Below are 19,867 nucleotides of genomic sequence, written 5' to 3'. Positions count from 1 at the left end.
TTCTTTGTACTGAAGGTTTACACCGTGGGACCAGATTACGCCCATGCTGAAGCTCGGAAGTCTCCCGCACTGGATGGCAAGGTAGAACGGGACAGCGAAGGGAAAGAAGTGCGATATCCGGTTATTCTAAACGCCAGAGAGAAACTGATAGCCTGGAAAGTGTGTCTAGCCTTCAAGGTGATTAGCTGTGCTGTGTAAATATGACTGCATCTGCTGACCATTATCACTGTGTCATGTTCCTGTGGAAAACCTATCAATGATGCAGCACTCTGCCAGCCATTCACATGTTCTTACTTTCAAGGCTGTAAAGCATGGGGGGGGGGGGGGGGGGGGGGGGGAGACGGTGTCATCAGAGTTCAAGCCCAGGTCTGTAGAGATATCCTGGTGTTTTTGTAGTATGTGTTGAGAATTTCATTTACTTTTTACCAAGAGGTTTATAACGCTAAATTAAAACACTAAGGGCTCTTTCACACTAGAGGCTGCGGTAGAAAAGGCTGAAACTCAGCCTTTTGCTTAACGCCAATACATAGCGTTTTCAAAGCGTTCTACAGCTCATATGAAAACGTCCTTTTTTTTTTTTTTTCTTCTATAAAAATAAGTGAACAAGTCAGCTGTAAAACGCTTTGAAACCGCTAAAGTTGGCGTTTTCCATTGACTATCATTGAAACGCCAACAGCCAACTTCGCTTGTAAACAGCCCTGAAAAAGCTCCTGGGAGTGTTGAAACGCAACGCTCCAAAACGCTGAGTTAGATGTGAAAGGTGAAATGAAAGTCTATAGACTTTCATTTTACCTTGGAAAACGCCAACTTCGGCTGTGGCGTTAAAACGCCGAAAAAGTCCTCTGGTGTGAAAGGGCCCTAAAGCAACACTGAAGTGACTAAAAAAATGTAGATACTTGCCTATGGAGAGGGAAGGTTCTGGATCTCACAGAACCTTCCTGGTTCTCTCTCCTTGTTACAGCGCTTTCACCCCTCATTGAAGTTATTCAACCAACTCTTAGGAATCCTCGGAAGGCTTTGGAAGCTCCCGTGTCCCCAAGTGCTTCTGAAGAGGGGCGGCTGTGTACTGTGCGAGCACACATTAGCACGTGCGCAGTACAGCGCCACCTGTCTTCAAAAGTACTCAGGGACACGAGTGCTACTGAATACTTTCGAAGACTCCCGGGGGAATTTGAATGGGGTACACCGGGGGAGTGAGAACAGAGGACCGGGAAGGCTCTGAGATCCAGAGCCTTCCCTCTCTACAGGAAACTTCAGTATTGCTTTTAAGCCTTGAAAGGGCATCTAAGAATTACATACTGCCCTCCAGCCACTGTGTTGATTTCTGTGCATAGCTACCAAATTACCCAAGCACTTAAAATCACTCTATTGCGTACATGTTAAACTTCGGCCCACGGGCCTTGGCCCTCAGAGCCATTAAATTTAGCCCTTAAGTGGTTTCCCCACTTTTCATTAGGTTTGGCCCACTCTAGACCACCAGGGAAGCTATATTGGAGGTGAAGCCCTAGAAAACCAGGGTAGCTATATGGGTAGGTAGGGGGAAAGCACTAAACCAGTGATGGCTAACCTTGGCATTCCAGCTGTGGTGGAACTACAAGTCCCATGAGGCATTGCAATACTCTGACAGCTCTAAGCATAACTCGGGGAGGCAGAGGCATGATGGGATTTGTAGTTTTGTCACAGCTGGAGTGCCAAGGTTAGCCATCACTGCACTAAACGCTATGCAACTGTATAGGGAGGGTGGGGGTCTCTAGACACCAGGGAACTGTATAGGAGAGGGAAGACTGCTAGACACCAGAGAACTTTATAAGGGCGGAAGGTGGCCAGTAGACATTGAGGTTGGCCTGTGACTAGGTCCCAGTGTACAATTTTAGCCCACGACTAGGTCCCAGTGTACCTCCCCAGAGAAAGAATAAACCTAAGCCTGTATAAACTAGTGATACATATTCTTTTTCTTGCTTTAACAGCAAACTGTGTGTGGATTTGATTTGCTTCGTGCAAATGGCCAGTCCTACGTGTGCGACGTCAATGGATTTAGCTTTGTCAAGAACTCCATGAAATATTATGATGATTGTGCAAAAATTCTTGGGTAAGACCTACTTCTATCTGTATCTGTGGAATTTATTCTAGTTTGTGTAGCTTTAAGGGCCCATTTCCACTAAAGCAAATTTGTATGCAAATTCGTTTTTGCATTTTCCGCAGCGGAATGGCACAGCACTAGTGGAAACGGGCCCTAAAGCATCCAGTTCTGTACAATGAGATGGCGTTAGTGCTTGCATGTAGTGATGAATGAAAGCAGCTGTTCTGCTGGCAGCTCTTCCTATCTGGCACCACATAACATTATGCTGTCTTCTGCTAGAGCAAGTGTTACTATGCAAATATTTTTATTACCTTTTACGTTGGCAAAGAAAAACGAAATGACTTGCCACCGTTGTAGCAACAAAATGATTTCCTTATTCATGAATAATTCCAACAGAATAATAATAGTGTGCCAGATCCACCCTCATAATAAACCTCTTGTATTCTGTTGCCCTGTCCTTGATTAGGTTAAGTTAAAGTGTCCATACACTTTTTCCCATCCATATCCAGCAAATTCCATCACTCTGATCAAATCTGCTAGAAATCTATGCCGCAAATGATGCCCGATCAATTAATTTTCATCTAAAATCGGTCGTTCGCACCAGATAGAAGATCTTGCTGTATCGGAGGCAGATCAGGTGTGTGTGAGGAGAGGTGGACTCGTGTGTCTGCGGAGACCTTCTCTCCATTGCTGCCCAGGCCACTGCTCCCTGTCTCTTCTCCCCATTGCCTGTGTCCCGTCACTAACACTGGATGTCGCATAGGGTACTTCTATTGATCATCGGTGTTCAGTGTCTGTAAAAGGATTTGATCCCTCTGATCTGAGTGGGATCAATTTGATGGTTGAATTTGGTAGCCTTCTATCAGTTCATGGCCTTTCACCTTTTTTAAGTATGGTATTTGCACAAGGGGCAGCGACCTGTGCTCATAGTATGTAGGTTGTGCTGTTTGTTTAGTAGTAGCTTTGTTCTACAAGGGAGTTTTCTACAGCTCAAATAAAGATATGAATTGTGGAATGTAAAACTTTTTGTATGAGATTAAGTCTTCGCTGCACAAAATATGAAATGCACAAGCTAGTGACCTAGTGACACATTTTCTCTGTAAAGCAAGAAGTCTTGACTGCTGTGGTAATAGTTTTAGCGTGTAGAAATATTGTGCATTCACCTTTAATTAGATGCTGTTATATTTAATAGGGAATGCAGAGGGTTTGCAATTGTTTCCGTGTTTTTGTGTTTCGTTAGCTGTAACGGAAGGAGAAGGATTTTTACTTTCCTGGGGCACTTTCCAGCCCCCTGCAGTCCATCTGCTCCCTTTCCGTCTTCTCTGTACCCTCGGTTGTGTCGCCTTCAGCCTTATAAAGTCTGTGACTCGTGGTCTACTGTTCCTACACATTTGTTTGCACCGCCCGATCACACTCTCGGCCCGGGAGCTTTCTGCATATGCTCAATTCATTAAGAATGTAACTGCGCTTGTGCAGAACGCTCCCGATCACACATGCGCAGTGACCTGAAGGGGTTGGAGGAAGCACAAGGCAAGTAAAAATCCTTTCCTACCATTCCTCTTAGGCTTTTTTTGTTTTTTAAACTGTTTCCAGACTGCTAGTTTGGCTGGTAAAGCAGGTTTGTAAACAGAAGAGCCTGGTCATTCTGTTATAGCAGTAGAGTATTGTACTGTGTTAGCCATAAAGCAGAAACACTTACATTTTAAAGAACAAGCTTTCAATACAGATTTAATCTTCTACCATTCAAAGTACTAGACTTAAAGAGACACTGAAGCGAAAAAAAAATATGATATAATGAATTGGTTGTGTACTATGAATAATTACTAGAAGATTAGCAGCAAAGAAAATATTCTCATATTTTTATTTTCAGGTATATAGTGTTTTTTCTAACATTGCATTATCCTATATTATGTGCAGATTACACAACACTCAGCATTCAAAATGAGTCTTTCAGAGCAATCTGTGAAGTAATGAACTCTCCTCTAGCAGAGGAAAAGTAAACAGTTCAATTACAGTTGAGATAATAAAAGTCAGATAACAGCCCTCTCCGCGACTAAGTTAGTCGGAGAGCTTAATAGCTTTTTTGCATAGAGATAACTGGAGTTTCTCAACTCTTCCTGCACTGGAAACAATTAGACTGATGTATCTGATCTTAATGTTTTTTTTTTCTTAGCTGTACTACACATACAAATCATAATATCATCATTTTTTTTTTCGCTTCAGTGTCTCTTTAAGGTACGTACACACGCTTGATTTGCTGGAACGAGGGGTCCGTCGGACCCTCCCGCTGGGCGGGCGTTCCAGCGATAGTAGAGCGTGTGTACAGTCTGTCTGCAGGCTGTACAAACGCTCTACTATCGCTGGAACGTCCGCCCAGCAGGAGGGTTGTTTCCAGCAAATCAAGCGAGTGTACGTACCTTTAATTTTAAAAACACAAATTCAGTGCATTTGGACATCAGAAGGAAGCACAGGAATTGTCTAAATGTATATTTTCTCCCTTCATGATGTCCCCCAACAGGAGTGTGCTGACTCCACCCATGTTGAAACAAAGATAAGGACCCATCTATAAATACTGTCACCTCCACCTTGTGCTCTTCAGTAAATGTTGACTCCAACCACCTGCGAAAGTGCTGGATAGGCAGCCGCTTGTTCATTCTTCTCATGGGATTCCTCTTAAAAGGGTCTGAGAAATTTTTGTTAGGAGGTGGAGCTTCTGGTAACCTCCAGGATGTGGTTCAGCATCACAGGGTTTTAGCCCAAAAGACAGAACATGGGAGGCAGAGGTGATGGCGCTGTAACTGCAGTGTTTCCGCACGTTTTTTTGGGGACACTTAAAACAATATTTTCAACATGGTGGGGGCTTAGTTGGTGTATAAATGAATATAAGATTTATGATCGTGTAATATTCTGGCATCGTTTTGTACCAATGTTTTCTTAGGTTTATCCAGTATATTGCATGATTCCTCCATGGATTTTCTTTGTTTTTTTATTATTCCATTGCTGTGGTATAAACGAAGTTGGTCATTGTACAAAAAAAAACATGAAGCACAGATTTGATAAGTAGTTGAACAAAAGCCTTAAAATGAAAGTAAATAAGAGAAAAAAAAAAAGAAAACACTCTGCTCCAGCAGATTTGTCACATTATAAAAACATCAAGAGAGTTTGCAATTGTTTGATAAAAAGTTACTGAAAGTATTAAGACACTCAGTTGCAATGCCACACTGCTTCAACAGTTCCCCAGGTTATAATTTGATCACTAATTACAGTAGATAAGATTTGAGAAAGCACAGAATACAATTTTATCTGTTTAGTATTCAGTGACTGTGACTGAAAGCCTGGTACACACAATGGGTCGATATTTTCCAACATGTCTGATCTTCCCCTGATCTAGAACAGGATAGATTTTCTGCAGTAGTGATCTGAAAATTGATCTGTTCTAGATCAGGACCAGATCGGGCATGTTGGAAATGAACGATTCAACCTGTCAATCTGACGGGAAATAGCATTGTGCGTACCAGGCATAAAGGTGTTCATATACTTGTTGATGGTGACTAGATTAACCATGTGATAGATCCCTCTCTAAAAGCATCTGAACGGAGTAGGATCTATTACCTGCGGACATGCCAATTTACAATAGATTTCTGAATTATATATTGGGAGGGCGGTGGTCCTGTTAGTCGTCATATTATCGAATGCCATTACCACCGCATGCCCACCTGAGTGAGCTCTTTCAAATGAGATCTTTCTGTCATGCATGTATTCTATGCTGTGGGGACTTTTTTTACAGACATCACCCTGGTGCAAAAGCAAGTAGAATTGCATGGGCAATAAAGAATTGTGAAACAAGTGTTGGTATATTTTGCGAGAAGGTAATGTCAGACAGACTACAGTATTTTGACACTGATCTTTCATTCTGTGTATGTGATTGTGCAATGTTGGTGTGAAATATCTTGTTTGTTTTTTGTAACCATCCAGGAATATTGTCATGCGTGAACTTGCACCTCAGTTCCATATTCCCTGGTCAATACCGCTGGAGGCAGAAGATATACCTATAGTTCCTACAACATCTGGGACAATGTAAGTACATTTAATTTTCCATACATCCATAGGTAGTTATCAAAAGTAACCCAGTGCTTGCATGACTCCTAGGGGAATGTGGCTGCTCCTGTGCTCTGGCCACACAACACTAACCTCTATGGCTGCCTCTGTGCTCTTCCTCTCCAGCCCTGGCTACACAACACTGACCGCTATGGCTGACTCTGTGCTCTGCCTCTCCAGCCCTGGCTACACAACACTAACCGCTATGGCTGCCTCTGTGCTCTGCCTCTCCAGCCTTGGCTACACAACACTAACCGTTATGGCTTCCTCTGTGCTCTGCCTCTCCATCCCTGGCTACACAACACTGACCGCTATGGCTGACTCCGTGATCTGCCTCTCCAGCCCTGGCTACACAATACTAACCCCTATGGCTGACTCTGTGCTCTGCCTCTCCAGCCCTGGCTACACAACACTGACCGCTATGGCTGCCTCCGTGCTCTGCCTCTCCAGCCCTGGCTACACAACACTAACCGCTATGGCTGCCTCTGAGCTCTGCCTCTCCAGCCCTGGCTACACAACTCTAACCCCTATGGCTGACTCTGTGCTCTGCCTCTCCAGCCCTGGCTACACAACACTAACCCCTATGGCTGACTCTGTGCTCTGCCTCTCCAGCCCTGGCTACACATCACTGACCGCTATGGCTGCCTCCGTGCTCTGCCTCTCCAGCCCTGGCTACACAACACTAACCGCTATGGCTGCCTCTGTGCTCTGCCTCTCCAGCCCTGGCTACACAACTCTAACCCCTATGGCTGCCTCTGTGCTCTGCCTCTCCAGCCTTGGCTACACAACACTGACCGCTATGGCTGACTCCGTGCTCTGCCTCTCCAGCCCTGGCTACACAACACTGACCGCTATGGCTGACTCCGTGCTCTGCCTCTCCAACCCTGTCTAGACAACACTAACCCCTATGGCTGACTGTGCTCTGCCTCTCCAGCCCTGGATACACAACACTGACCGCTATGGCTGACTCTGTGCTCTGCCTCTCCAGCCCTGGCTACACAACACTGACCGCTATGGCTGCCTCCGTGCTCTGCCTCTCCAGCCCTGGCTACACAACACTAACCCCTATGGCTGACTCTGTGCTCTGCCTCTCCAGCCTTGGCTACACAACACTGACCGCTATGGCTGACTCCGTGCTCTGCCTCTCCAGCCCTGGCTACACAACACTGACCGCTATGGCTGACTTCGTGCTCTGCCTCTCCAACCCTGTCTAGACAACACTAACCCCTATGGCTGACTGTGCTCTGCCTCTCCAGCCCTGGCTACACAACACTGACCGCTATGGCTGCCTCTGTGCTTTGCCTCTCCAGCCCTGGCTACACAACACTGACCGCTATGGCTGACTCTGTGCTCTGCCTCTTCAGCCCTGGCTACACAACACTAACCCCTATGGCTGACTCTGTGCTCTGCCTCTCCAGCCCTGGCTACACAACACTGACCGCTATGGCTGCCTCTGTGCTCTGCCTCTCCAGCCCTGGCTACACAACACTGACCGCTATGGCTGCCTCCGTGCTCTGCCTCTCCAGCCCTGGCTACACAACACTAACCGCTATGGCTGCCTCTGTGCTCTGCCTCTCCAGCCCTGGCTACACAACTCTAACCCCTATGGCTGCCTCTGTGCTCTGCCTCTCCAGCCTTGGCTACACAACACTGACCGCTATGGCTGACTCCGTGCTCTGCCTCTCCAGCCCTGGCTACACAACACTGACCGCTATGGCTGACTCCGTGCTCTGCCTCTCCAACCCTGTCTAGACAACACTAACCCCTATGGCTGACTGTGCTCTGCCTCTCCAGCCCTGGCTACACAACACTGACCGCTATGGCTGACTCTGTGCTCTGCCTCTCCAGCCCTGGCTACACAACACTGACCGCTATGGCTGCCTCCGTGCTCTGCCTCTCCAGCCCTGGCTACACAACACTAATCCCTATGGCTGACTCTGTGCTCTGCCTCTCCAGCCTTGGCTACACAACACTGACCGCTATGGCTGACTCCGTGCTCTGCCTCTCCAGCCCTGGCTACACAACACTAACCCCTATGGCTGACTCTGTGCTCTGCCTCTCCAGCCTTGGCTACACAACACTGACCGCTATGGCTGCCTCTGTGCTCTGCCTCTCCAGCCTTGACTACACAACACTAACCACTATGGCTGACTCAGTGTTCTGCCTTTTTTAGCCTTGGCCACACTGCACTAATATCTGGGACTGCTCCCGTGCTTTGCCTCTCTAGCCTTGGTCACACTGCACTAATAGCTTTGATTGCCTCTGTGCTCTACCTCTCTGGCCTTGGCCACACTGCACTGATAGCAATGCCTCTTTGCTCTGGCCATACTGCACTAGTAGCTGTGGCAGTCTCTGTGCCTACTGCACTAATAGCTATGGCTGCCTCTGTGCTCTGACTCTCAGGCCTTGGCTATACAGCACTAACAGCTATGGATTCCTCTGTACCCTACCTCTCCGGCTTGGCCACACCACTCTAATAGCTATGCCTCTTGCCTCTGGCCACACTGCACTAGTAGCTGTGGTGGTCTCTGCGCTCTGCCTCTCTGGCTTGGCCACACCACACTTATACCTGTGACTGCTCCTTTGCTCTCCCTCTTCGGCCCTGCCCACATTGTACTGATAGCTGTGGTTGTCTCTGTACTCTGGCCGTGGTCACACTGCACTAATAGCTGTGACTGCAACTGTGCTCTGCCGCCCTGGCCTCACTGTACTAATAGTGGTGGCTACCACTGTGCTCTGCCTCTCTGGCCCTGGCCTCATTGTACTAATAGTGGTGGCTACCACTGTGCTCTGCCTCTCTGGCCCTGGCCTCATTGTACTAATAGTGGTGGCTACCACTGTGCTCTGCCTCTCTGGCCCTGGCCTCACTGTACTAATAGTTGTGGCTACCACTGTGCTCTGCCTCTCTGGCCCTGGCCACACTGTACTAATAGCTGTGACTGCCACTGTGCTCTGGCCCTGGCCACACTGTACTAATAGTTGTGGCTACCACTGTGCTCTGCCTCTCTGGCCCTGTGTAGTTGTGTTACACCATTTTAGGCCTGTTTATGTGTAAGCAGTTTTCCCTTAAAGCAGGAGGATCAACCATACTATGCAAAGGAAAGAAAAAACACATATATAAGTAGATAGATACTTGATCTACTTACATAACACAAGTATTGTACTGTCCACGTTTTGATTTCAGTGAATATTGTATAGTAGAATTTTGTTCCTGGTGGGAACCGTGTATTTTGCCCACAGCTGAGGCTAAATACTGATGTCATTCTTCCCTTAACTTTTTTTTTCTTTTCTCCTCCAATCGCTGAGTCACCTCATCCTTGCTTGTAAACACTAGTGAGCAGAGGATCATGTTTCAGATAAGAAAGCTAGGTAGGGAAATAAAGGGAAGGAGGAATACCGTATATACTCGCATACAAGCCGACTTTTTGACCCCCAAAAAGGGGGCCAAAAGTTGGGGGGTCGGCTTGTATGCGAGTCTTGGGTGGTCTTGATCCGCGGCGCCCCCCGCCTGCTCGCTCCCTCCCTCCCTCCGCGGCCGCCGCTATTACTTGTTCAGCCGGCGGCCGCTTCCTCTACTCCGGGTGCCTCTCGCTCTGCTCTCCATGTCTCCATCACGCGTATTCTTCGTGTATCACAGCAGCGTGCCCGGCGCTGCTGCTGTGACGAGGCGGGAGAGAGCAGTTCCCCTGGTAACGGCGATGACGCCGTTACCGGAACCGCTCTCTCCTGCCTCATCACAGCAGCAGCGCCGGGCGCGCTGCTGGGATACACTACGCGTGATAGAGACATGGAGAGCAGAGCGAGAGGGGCACCCGGAGTAGAGGAAGCGGCCGCCGGCTGAACAGGTAATAGCAGCGGCGGCCGCGGAGGGGGCGGGGGGGAGGGGGGATCGCTATACTGAGCACTATACTAGCTATATTGAGCACTATACTAGCTAAACTGGGGCACTTTACTAGCTATACTGAGCACTATACTAGCTAAACTGGGGCACTTTACTAGCTATAATGAGCACTATACTAGCTATACTGAGCACTATACTAGCTATACTGAGCACTATACTAGCTAAACTAGCTAAACTGGGGCACTATACTAGCTATACTGAGCATTATACTAGCTATACTGAGCACTATACTAGCAATACTGGGCACTATACTAGCGATACTGGGCACTATACTAGCGATACTGGGCACTATACTGGCTATACTGAGCACTATACTAGCTAAACTGGGGCACTATACTAGCTAAACTGGGGCACTATACTAGCTAAACTGGGGCACTATACTAGCTAAACTGGGGCACTATACTAGCTAAACTGGGGCACTATACTAGCTAAACTGGGGCACTATACTAGCTAAACTGGGGCACTATACTAGCTTTACGGGGCACTATACTAGCTTTACGGGGCACTATACTAGCGATACTGGGCACTATACTAGCGATACTGGGGCACTACCTACCCATACTGGGCACTTTACTAGCTATACTGGGACACACTCGGGGAATAAGGCGGCCAGCATTTCCTACCCCCGGCTTATATGGGGGTCAATCATTTTCCCCTGTTTTTTCAGGGAAAAGTTGGGGGGTCGGCTTATATGCGGGTCGGCTTCTATGCGAGTATATACGGTATATTATAGATAAAAAGAACCCCCAGCATGCAACTGTTTGGCACTGACTACTAAATGGCCAGTGCTCCTTAAGTATGTGATAACTCCAAACCATAATAAAATGTTTTGAATGCAGGATTAACAGTCTTTATCACTTAATACACTCAGACCAGTTACTGTTGAAATTTGATTTTTATGGTGACAATACCGCTTTAATGAGCAGTCTCTTCTGTTCCTGTAGGATGGAGCTGCGCTGTGTGATTGCAGTGATCAGACACGGCGATCGGACACCAAAGCAAAAAATGAAGATGGAAGTAAGGCATCAGAGGTACGGAGTATATCTGCTTCTAGGTGTACAACTTACTCATTAGGTGTTTCTAGGCTGGAAGTCAGAAGTGTGTACAGGTGTCCTCCAGTGTTCACCTGTCTCTCGTTTTTAATGTTTTTTTCAGCTCCCACAAAGAAAAGTCCTGAGCTCAGAAGTGCCCATTAACAGTGCAATTTAAGCAAACAATCCACCTTCCTGGTACCATAATTTTTATCGGATTGGTGAGTGTTGATGGTGCCACAAACTATTAGATTATCGATTCATTTTGCAGACCGAATCTACCTAAACTTATCGGATTGGTTATATTTCCAATTCCATTTATTGGGCTGATCGATTATTTACGATAGTCTCCTTCCTATTGCAATTATTTGATTGGAAGGTTGATTTTTTGTTTAAATTGATTGCACCTTTCAAGGTTGATTGGCCAATTTTATCGCTTCCGTGCGGTGCAGGCCGACAGATTTTCAATACTATGAGCAGATTGTGTAGGCAAGCTTTAAAGAGGACCGGTAAGGTGGAAATGAGCTCACCACCAGTGTGAAGCTGATGGCAGGTTTGTCAGAAAATAACTCGGTCCTCAATGGGAGAAAAGTCCTGCAGCCAATGGGAATCCAGCGGAAAAGGGGAAATCCCTCCCACTAAGTGACATTGGTCCTAAGCCTAATGAAAAATCAGCCTTCGATGCACAGCCTTGTGGGTAATGGCATCACATGCAGCTACTTCCTGATTGGCATAATAGATATTAAAGGCCCGATATCTCAACACTCATACCTCCAACCACCGCCCACCCCCACCTAACTATTGCAGCCCACCCCCAGTCCCACTGGATCAAAAGATAGCTTTGAAATACCTCATCACTGGAACCAGGGGGAGTTTATCAGATTTCTAAACCACGCATCTGTTTCCCATGCAATGATTGTAAATGACACTAGATACATATAAAAATTTGCATAGAATTATTTCCATACAGTAATGTGAAAATTTGCATATGGAAAAATGCATGCAAAAGTTTATATGTTATGTCTGTGGAAACGGAGTTTTAAAGCTGCTGCATTTTGTCAGCCACAGCACTGCTGTCTGCCTACTGAGTGCTGACTAGTACAAATCCCACAGTCCATCAGATACTGAACTCCCATCAGGCTTTGCAGCATAGCAGAAAATCTGACATCTTTGTCGTATGTTCAGCAGCCATTAAATACTGATGTCAGAATTCTGCATATTTTTCACCAACTAAGAGTTGAGATTGTAAACCTGAAAAGTCATCTCTTTAATAACATAGCATCAGAAATCTTCCCAGAGAATAAATATATATAATTGTGTGTGTATAATCTCCCAGTTCCTGCAAGAAACAAAAATTAACCACTTTGTCCTCCTTGATGTAGTTCTTTGTCACGGAAGACGTGCGCGCCCGATCGCGCGCGTTTACGCGCGCTCCCGGCCGCGGATTTGTTAGCCCAGGAATCAATGAATCGGGCCATGGTGCCCGATCACTGATTCCTCTCCCCCGCAGTAAAAGCGACAGCTTCTCACGGAAGCTTCACTTTTTCTGACTCCTATGTCCCTCTAAACGTACATGTTACGCATAGTGACGTTATGTAAACAAACTCAAGGTTGCCATCTTGTGGCCAAAAAGTAAAACTACATCTGAAAGTGAAAAAAAAAAAATACACATATATTTACCCAAATCAAATACTATTTACATCCCACCTTCCCAAAAATACCCGCATAAAATGTTTAATAAAAAAAATCACAAATATTTTCCTAAGGGTCTAAACTTTTTCAATATCTATGTAAAGATGAAATATTTCCTTCTCTTTTCTTTTTTTTTAATAAGCTTGTAAATAGTGATTAATGCAAAACGGTAAAAATGCTCTTTTATTTCCAAATAAAGTATTGTCGCCATACATTGTGAGAGGGACATAATTTAAACGGTGAAATAACCGGGACAAATGGGCACATACAATACGCGGGTTTTAATTATGGAAGCACGTATTTTAAAACTATAATGGCTGAAAACTGAGAAATTTTTTTCAGTTTTTTCTTATTCTTACTGTTAAAATGCATTTACAGTAAGGTTGCTTTTAGCAAAATGTACCACCCAAAGAAAGCCTAATTGGTGGCGGAAAAAACAAGAGATAGATCAGTTCATTGTGATAAAGTTATAGGCTAATGAATGGGAGGTGAACATTGCTCGGATGCATAAACGTCCATAAAACTACTGAGGGCTTAAGTGGTTAAAATATGAGATGGACATGTCTTAAAGAGGAACTCCAGTGAAGATAATGTAATTAAAAAGTGCTTCATTTTTACAATAATTATGTATAAATGATTTACATTCTGACATTTATCACATGGTGACATTTTTACTGCTGGCAGGTGATGTCGGTGAAAGGAGACGCTGCTTGCTTTTTTGGCAGTTGGAAACAGCTGTAAACCTCTATTTCCCACAATGCAATGAGATTTACGGACAGGAAACTGCCAGGACCATGGTTCTCACAGTTTCCTGTTTCACCACAACATCAGCCATACAGAGCCCCCTGATGATCAGTTTGTGAAAAGGAAAAGATTTCTCGTGTAAAAGGGGGTATCGGCTACTGATTGGGATGAAGTTCAATTCTTGGTTATGGTTTCTATTTAAAATTGTTGTCAATAGTCCCAATAATACAGCAGCACTCAAGTCTGAATGTGATCTTGTTATCAGTGATTTCCTATACTTAAATGACTTTCATTTTAACTCCTTACATTTATCTAGCAGGTCTTTATTGTTTTGGAGCGCAACCTTTTTAGCACAATAATTGAAAATTCTCTTTCGCTGCTTATGAAGTTCTAAATAATTCATCAAGGTTTCAACTGTTTCCGGGTCCATATTCCTAACACCAGTAATTGACAGGTGCTAAATATACGATTGTCAGACTTGCTGCAAAGCATGATGGGAAAATGGCAGGTAGCTCCTTACAATCCAGAGCTAAATAACCCCACTCAGAAGCCATTGTTGTGACTGATGGTATGTCGTATCTTTAACCACTTGCCGACCGCCCCCCAGCCGATGGGCGGCGGCGGCAAAGACTGGGCCCAAACGACCGCAATACGCCCATCGGTGGGGGCGGCTGCGGGAGTGGCTATGCGGCGATCGCGTCATTCGTGACGCGATCAGCCGCCGGGGATTGGCTCCGCCCACTGCTCGTAGTAACCCGCCGGCCGTTCGGAAGCGCCGGCGGGTTACTAGCACCCGGATCGCCGCTGCACATATGTATAATAGGCTTTGTAATGTATACAAAGCCTATTATACTGGCTGCCTCCTGCCCTGGTGGTCCCAGTGTCCGAGGGACCACCAGGGCAGGCTGCAGCCACCCTAGTCTGCACCCAAGCACACTGATTTCCCCCCCCCCCTGCCCCCTGATCGCCCACAGCACCCCTCAGACCCCCCCCCTGCCCACCCCCCAGACCACTGTTTGCACCCAGTCACCCCCCTAATCACCCATCAATCACTCCCTGTCACTATCTGTCAACGCTATTTTTTTTTTATCCCCCCCCCCTGCCCACTGCCCCCTCCTGATCACCCCCCACCCCTCAGATTCTCCCCAGACCCCCCCCCCCCCCCCCCCGTGTACTGTATGCATCTATCCCCCTGATCACCTGTCAATCACCCCCTGTCACTGCTACCCATCAATCAGCCCCTAACCTGCCCCTTGCGGGCAATCTGATCACCCACCCACACCAATAGATCGCCCGCAGATCCGACATCAGATCACCTCCCAAGTGCAGTGTTTACATCTCTTCTCTCCTCTAAACACCCACTAATTACCCATCAATCACCCCCTATCACCACCTGTCACGGTTACCCATCAGATTAGACCCTAATCTGCCCCTTGCGGGCACCCAATCACCCGCCCACACCTCAGAACGTCCTCAGACCCCAGCCCTGATCACCTCGCTAGTGCATTGCTTGCATCTATTTCCCCCCTCTAATCACACCTTGAGACACCCATCAATCACCTCCTGTCACCCCCTAGCACACCTACCCATCAGATCAGGCCCTAATTTGCCCCGTGTGGGCTCCTGATCACTCGGCCAAACCCTCAGATCCCCCTCAGACCCCCTTCCGATCACCTCCCCAGTGCATTGATTGCATCTATTTTCCCCTCTAACCGCCCCCTGAGACACCCATCAATCACCTCCTGTCACCCCCCTAGCACTCCTATCCATCAGATCAGGCCCAAAACATCCTGTCATCTAAGAGGCCACCCTGCTTATGACCGGTTCCACAAAATTTGCCCCCTCATAGACCACCTGTCATCAAAATTTGCAGATGCTTATACCCCTGATCAGTCATTTTGAGAAATTTGGTTTCCAGACTACTCACAGTTTTGGGCCCGTAAAATGCCAGGGCAGTATAGGAACCCCACAAGTGACCCCATTTTAGAAAGACACCCCAAGGTATTCTGTTAGGTGTATGATGAGTTCATAGAAGATTTTATTTTTTGTCAAAAGTTAGCGGAAATTAGATTTTTATTGTTTTTTTCACAAAGTGTCATTTTTCACTAACTTGTGACAAAAAATAAAATCTTCTATGAACTCACCATACCCCTAACGGAATACCTTGGGGTGTCTTCTTTCTAAAATGGGGTCACTTGTGGGGTTCCTATACTGCCCTGGCATTTTAGGGGCCCTAAACCGTGAGGAGTAGTCTAGAAAACAAATGCCTCAAAATGACCTGTGAATAGGACGTTGGGCCCCTTAGCGCACCTAGGCTGCAAAAACGTGTCACACATGTGGTATCGCCATACTCAGGAGAAGTAGTATAATGTGTTTTGTGGTGTATTTTTACACATACCCATGCTGGGTGGGAGAAATCTCTCTGTAAATGGACAATTGTGTTTAAAAAAAATCAAAAATGTGTCATTTACAGAGATATTTCTCCCACCCAGCATGGTTATATGTAAAAATACACCACAAAACACATTATACTACTTCTTCTGAGTACGGCGATACCACATGTGTGACACTTTTTTGCAGCCTAACTGTGCTAAGGGGCCCAAAGTCCAATGAGTACCTTTAGGATTTCACAGGTCATTTTGAGACATTTGGGTTCAAGACTACTCCTCACGGTTTAGGGCCCCTAAAATGCCAGGGCAGTATAGGAACCCCACAAGTGACCCCATTTTAGAAAGAAGACACCCCAAGGTATTCTGTTAGGTGTATGATGAGTTCATAGAAGATTTTATTTTTTGTCACAAGTTAGCGGAAATTGATATGTATTGTTTTTTTTTTCACAAAGTGTCATTTTCCGCTAACTTGTGACAAAAAAAAAATCTTCTATGAACTCACCATACTCCTAACAGAATACCTTGGGGTGTCTTGTTTCTAAAATGGGGTCACTTGTGGGGTTCCTATACTGCCCTGGCATTTTAGGGGCCCTAAACCGTGAGCAGTAGTCTAGAATCCAAATGCCTCAAAATGACCTGTGAATAGGACGTTAGGCCCCTTAGCGCACCTAGGTTGCAAAAAAGTGTCACACATGTGGTATCGCCGTACTCAGAAGAAGTAGTATATTGTGTTTTGGGGTGTATTTTTACACATACCCATGCTGGGTGGGAGAAATATCTCTGTAAATGGACAATTGTGTGTAAAAAAAATCAAACAATTGTCATTTACAGAGATATTTCTCCCACCCAGCATGGGTATGTGTAAAAATACACCCCAAAACACATTATACTACTTCTCCTGAGTACTGCAATACCACATGTGTGGCACTTTTTTGCAGCCTAACTGCGCTAAGGGGCCAAAACTCCAATGAGCATCTTTAGGCTTTACAGGGGTGCTTACAATTAGGCACCCCCCAAAATGCCAGGACAGTGAACACACCCCACAAATGACCCCATTTTGGAAAGTAGACACTTCAAGGTATTCAGAGAGGAGCATAGTGAGTCCGTGGCAGATTTCATTTTTTTTTGTCGCAAGTTAGAAGAAATGGAAACTTTTTTTTTTCTTTTTTTTGTCAGAAAGTGTCATTTTCCGCTAACTTGTGACAAAAAATAAAATCTTCTATGAACTCACCATGCCTCTCACTGAATACTTTGGGATGTCTTCTTTCCAAAATGGGGTCATTTGGGGGGTATTTGTACTATCCTGGAATTTTAGCCCCTCATGAAACCTGACAGGTGCGCAGAAAAGTCAGAGATGCTTGAAAATGGGAAAATTCACTTTTGGCACCATAGTTTGTAAACGCTATAACTTTTACCCAATCCAATAAATATACACTGAATGGGTTTTTTTTTATCAGACTAACTTTCGCGCTCAAATGTATAGGAAATTTTACTTTATTTGAAAAATGTCAGCACAGCAAGTTAAAAAAGTCATTTTTTTGCCAAAATTCATGTCTTTTTTGATGAATATAATAAAAACTAAAACTCGCAGCAGCAATCAAATAGCAGCAAAAGAAAGCTGTATTAGTGACAAGAAAAGGAGGTAAAATTCCTTTAGGTGGTAGGTTGTATGACCGAGCAATAAACCGTGAAAGCTGCAGTGGTCTGAATGGAGAAAAAGGCTCTGGTCCTTAAGGGGCGAAAAGACTGTGGTCCTCAAGTGGTTAAAGTTACACCCCATTCACAGGCCAATACAGATCAGAGGAGCTGCTTTTTTGACTCCACACCTTATGCCTAGTACACACCATACAATTTTCTGTTCGATTTTTCTGTTAAGCCCCATTCAAATCAATTTGATTAGCCATTGTTTTGCAATGACAAATCGAATTGAATCTAATCCCGATCGGACATGTCGGATTTAATCGGATCGTAATTAGAATCGTAATCGAATCGCACAAAGAATCGTACCGTGTAGATTGGGTTTTAGATGTTCTGCATTAGATTATTTCTTGTAGAGACTAGTCATTATCTCTGGTGCATTGTCTTCAGGTTATCTTCTGCTTAGTAGAACAATGCCTAATTGCTAGGTAGATAGATGGTTAGATAATTTCCAACTATCTGCGGGTAAATCTGACAGAAAATTGTATGGTGTGTACCTAGCATTATGCCGGGAATACACGGTACGTTTGTACCGCTTGATTATGCCGCTGGATCGATTCCCGCTCGTCCCCACGGGCGATTCTCTTATCTTCTGCTCGTTTTCCTTATTTTTTTCCATTGTCCCGCCCGCGGTATCGAGCACAGAATCGATCCGCCGGGTGATCAGACATGTCGGAAATTATCAGTCAAGCGATCTAATGGCTAAATCTAGCGGTACCGTGTATTCCCAGCATTAGGGCCTTATTCAATTCACCTTTTCTCCAAAGTTTTCTCCTAGGAGATACATTTTCTGCACTCTGCAGCTGGGAAGTTCCCAAAAGTAGGTACTGTCAAAATTATTATTCTTTGTTTGCTGGTGGCATTTTATCAGGAAGGTGAAAATAAATATCACCTGAGAGTAAAGTTAGGAGAAAAAGTAAATTGAATTAGGCTCTGGTGTCTTATGCTAGATGATGTAACTTGAAAGTGGAGCTTTAGAGCAGTGATTATGTGTATTAAATAATAGTAGCATCCTGTTCTTGGTTATAAAGATAATTTCAAACTGGCCTGGACACCAGGACCGGATTTACATCACGGGAGCCTGTAGGCACAGATTTCCTGACATCCTAGGCTTCACTCTCCATGAGCCACCAAATCCCCACCACACCACAAGTGTGCTGGCCCAGCTGTCACTTCTGCCATACTTCTCTTGCCCATTGTAGCTACAGGTGTCCCTTAGGATTAGGTAGCCAGAGGTACCCTTAGTATTAAGTTGCTAGAGGTGCCCCCAACTTAAGGGAGCTCTTGTCAGTGGACTTTCGATAGCAGTATGAGTAACCTCTCACACACTCATCAGGACTCTGCATAGGGAAGGGGAATGGGTTGCCTTTCCAACATCAGCTGCCTGTAGGCACATGCCTGCAATGCCTCATGGTAAATCCGACCCTGCTGGATGCGGATTGTATTAAGAGCTTGGATTCTCTGCTTTTGCCATTAGTCACTGTGTATCATGTATTGTCTATTTGCACAGTAACTACTACTATTTACACTGTGATACAGAGGGATCGATAGCCTTAAAGGTGCCCATATATCTAGTGATGATTGTCAGATTCGACCAAGGGACAGATCTCTCTATGATCGAACCTGATCAGAGGTAAGATCTGTTGGCTTACCATACACCGCAGGCCGTATCCTGATCAACTTCAGCATGAAATCTTTCAGGAATCGGCCTTGTGACGCTGCACCCTCCCAAATGTTTGAAGTGCTTTTAGAGGATTACAAGATTTGGATGGTTATTTTCACACTATATTTGTTGCGCATCCTTAAAAATGGAATTGCAACTGTGATGTAAAGTCGTATAGCAGCCTACTGCTGTGATCCGACCCTTCCAGTGCAGCATGCAGTCATAGATTTCACGCTTGCATCGTGTGTATTGCCCAGTAACGCACCGCATGCTGAAAGTTATTCCATCAGAAATTGTCGCACAGCGAACGTACTAGTGTGAAAGCCAAGATTGAAATTAAATTGCGTCGCCCTATATTGTCTCTTGCTCTGCATCATAATGGATGTAGTGTGGCAGGAGCCTAAAAGTATGAGTAGCCCACTGGCCCTCATTCCAGATACTGACACACAGAGGCGTACTCCTCCCAGAAGAAGGTACCTTAATTAGACAAAGGCAGGTGTTAGGGGGTGTGGCCAAATCAAGCATCTATCAGTATTGATCAGTATCATCTGTGGTACTGGTTGCAAAATC

General features: G+C 45.5%; 1 protein-coding gene across 9 annotated transcripts in view; it reads left to right on the top strand.

Annotated features, from left to right (window-relative positions):
• Positions 1–19,867, top strand: part of PPIP5K2 (diphosphoinositol pentakisphosphate kinase 2) — a 150,739-nt gene that overhangs the window by 68,160 nt on the left and 62,712 nt on the right. For all 9 annotated transcript variants that reach the window (XM_068247465.1, XM_068247464.1, XM_068247462.1 and 6 more), the window contains exons 8-11: positions 16–177; positions 1,968–2,089; positions 6,056–6,157; positions 11,024–11,110. In XM_068247465.1, the coding sequence (XP_068103566.1) occupies positions 16–177; positions 1,968–2,089; positions 6,056–6,157; positions 11,024–11,110 (473 nt within the window). The remainder of the gene's footprint in view (positions 1–15; positions 178–1,967; positions 2,090–6,055; positions 6,158–11,023; positions 11,111–19,867) is intronic.

Source organism: Hyperolius riggenbachi, chromosome 1, assembly GCF_040937935.1.
Source record: "Hyperolius riggenbachi isolate aHypRig1 chromosome 1, aHypRig1.pri, whole genome shotgun sequence".
Lineage (NCBI taxonomy): Eukaryota > Metazoa > Chordata > Amphibia > Anura > Hyperoliidae > Hyperolius > Hyperolius riggenbachi.
The sequence above is the reverse complement of the archived record's forward strand: the minus strand, read 5'-3'. Positions and strand labels throughout refer to the sequence as shown.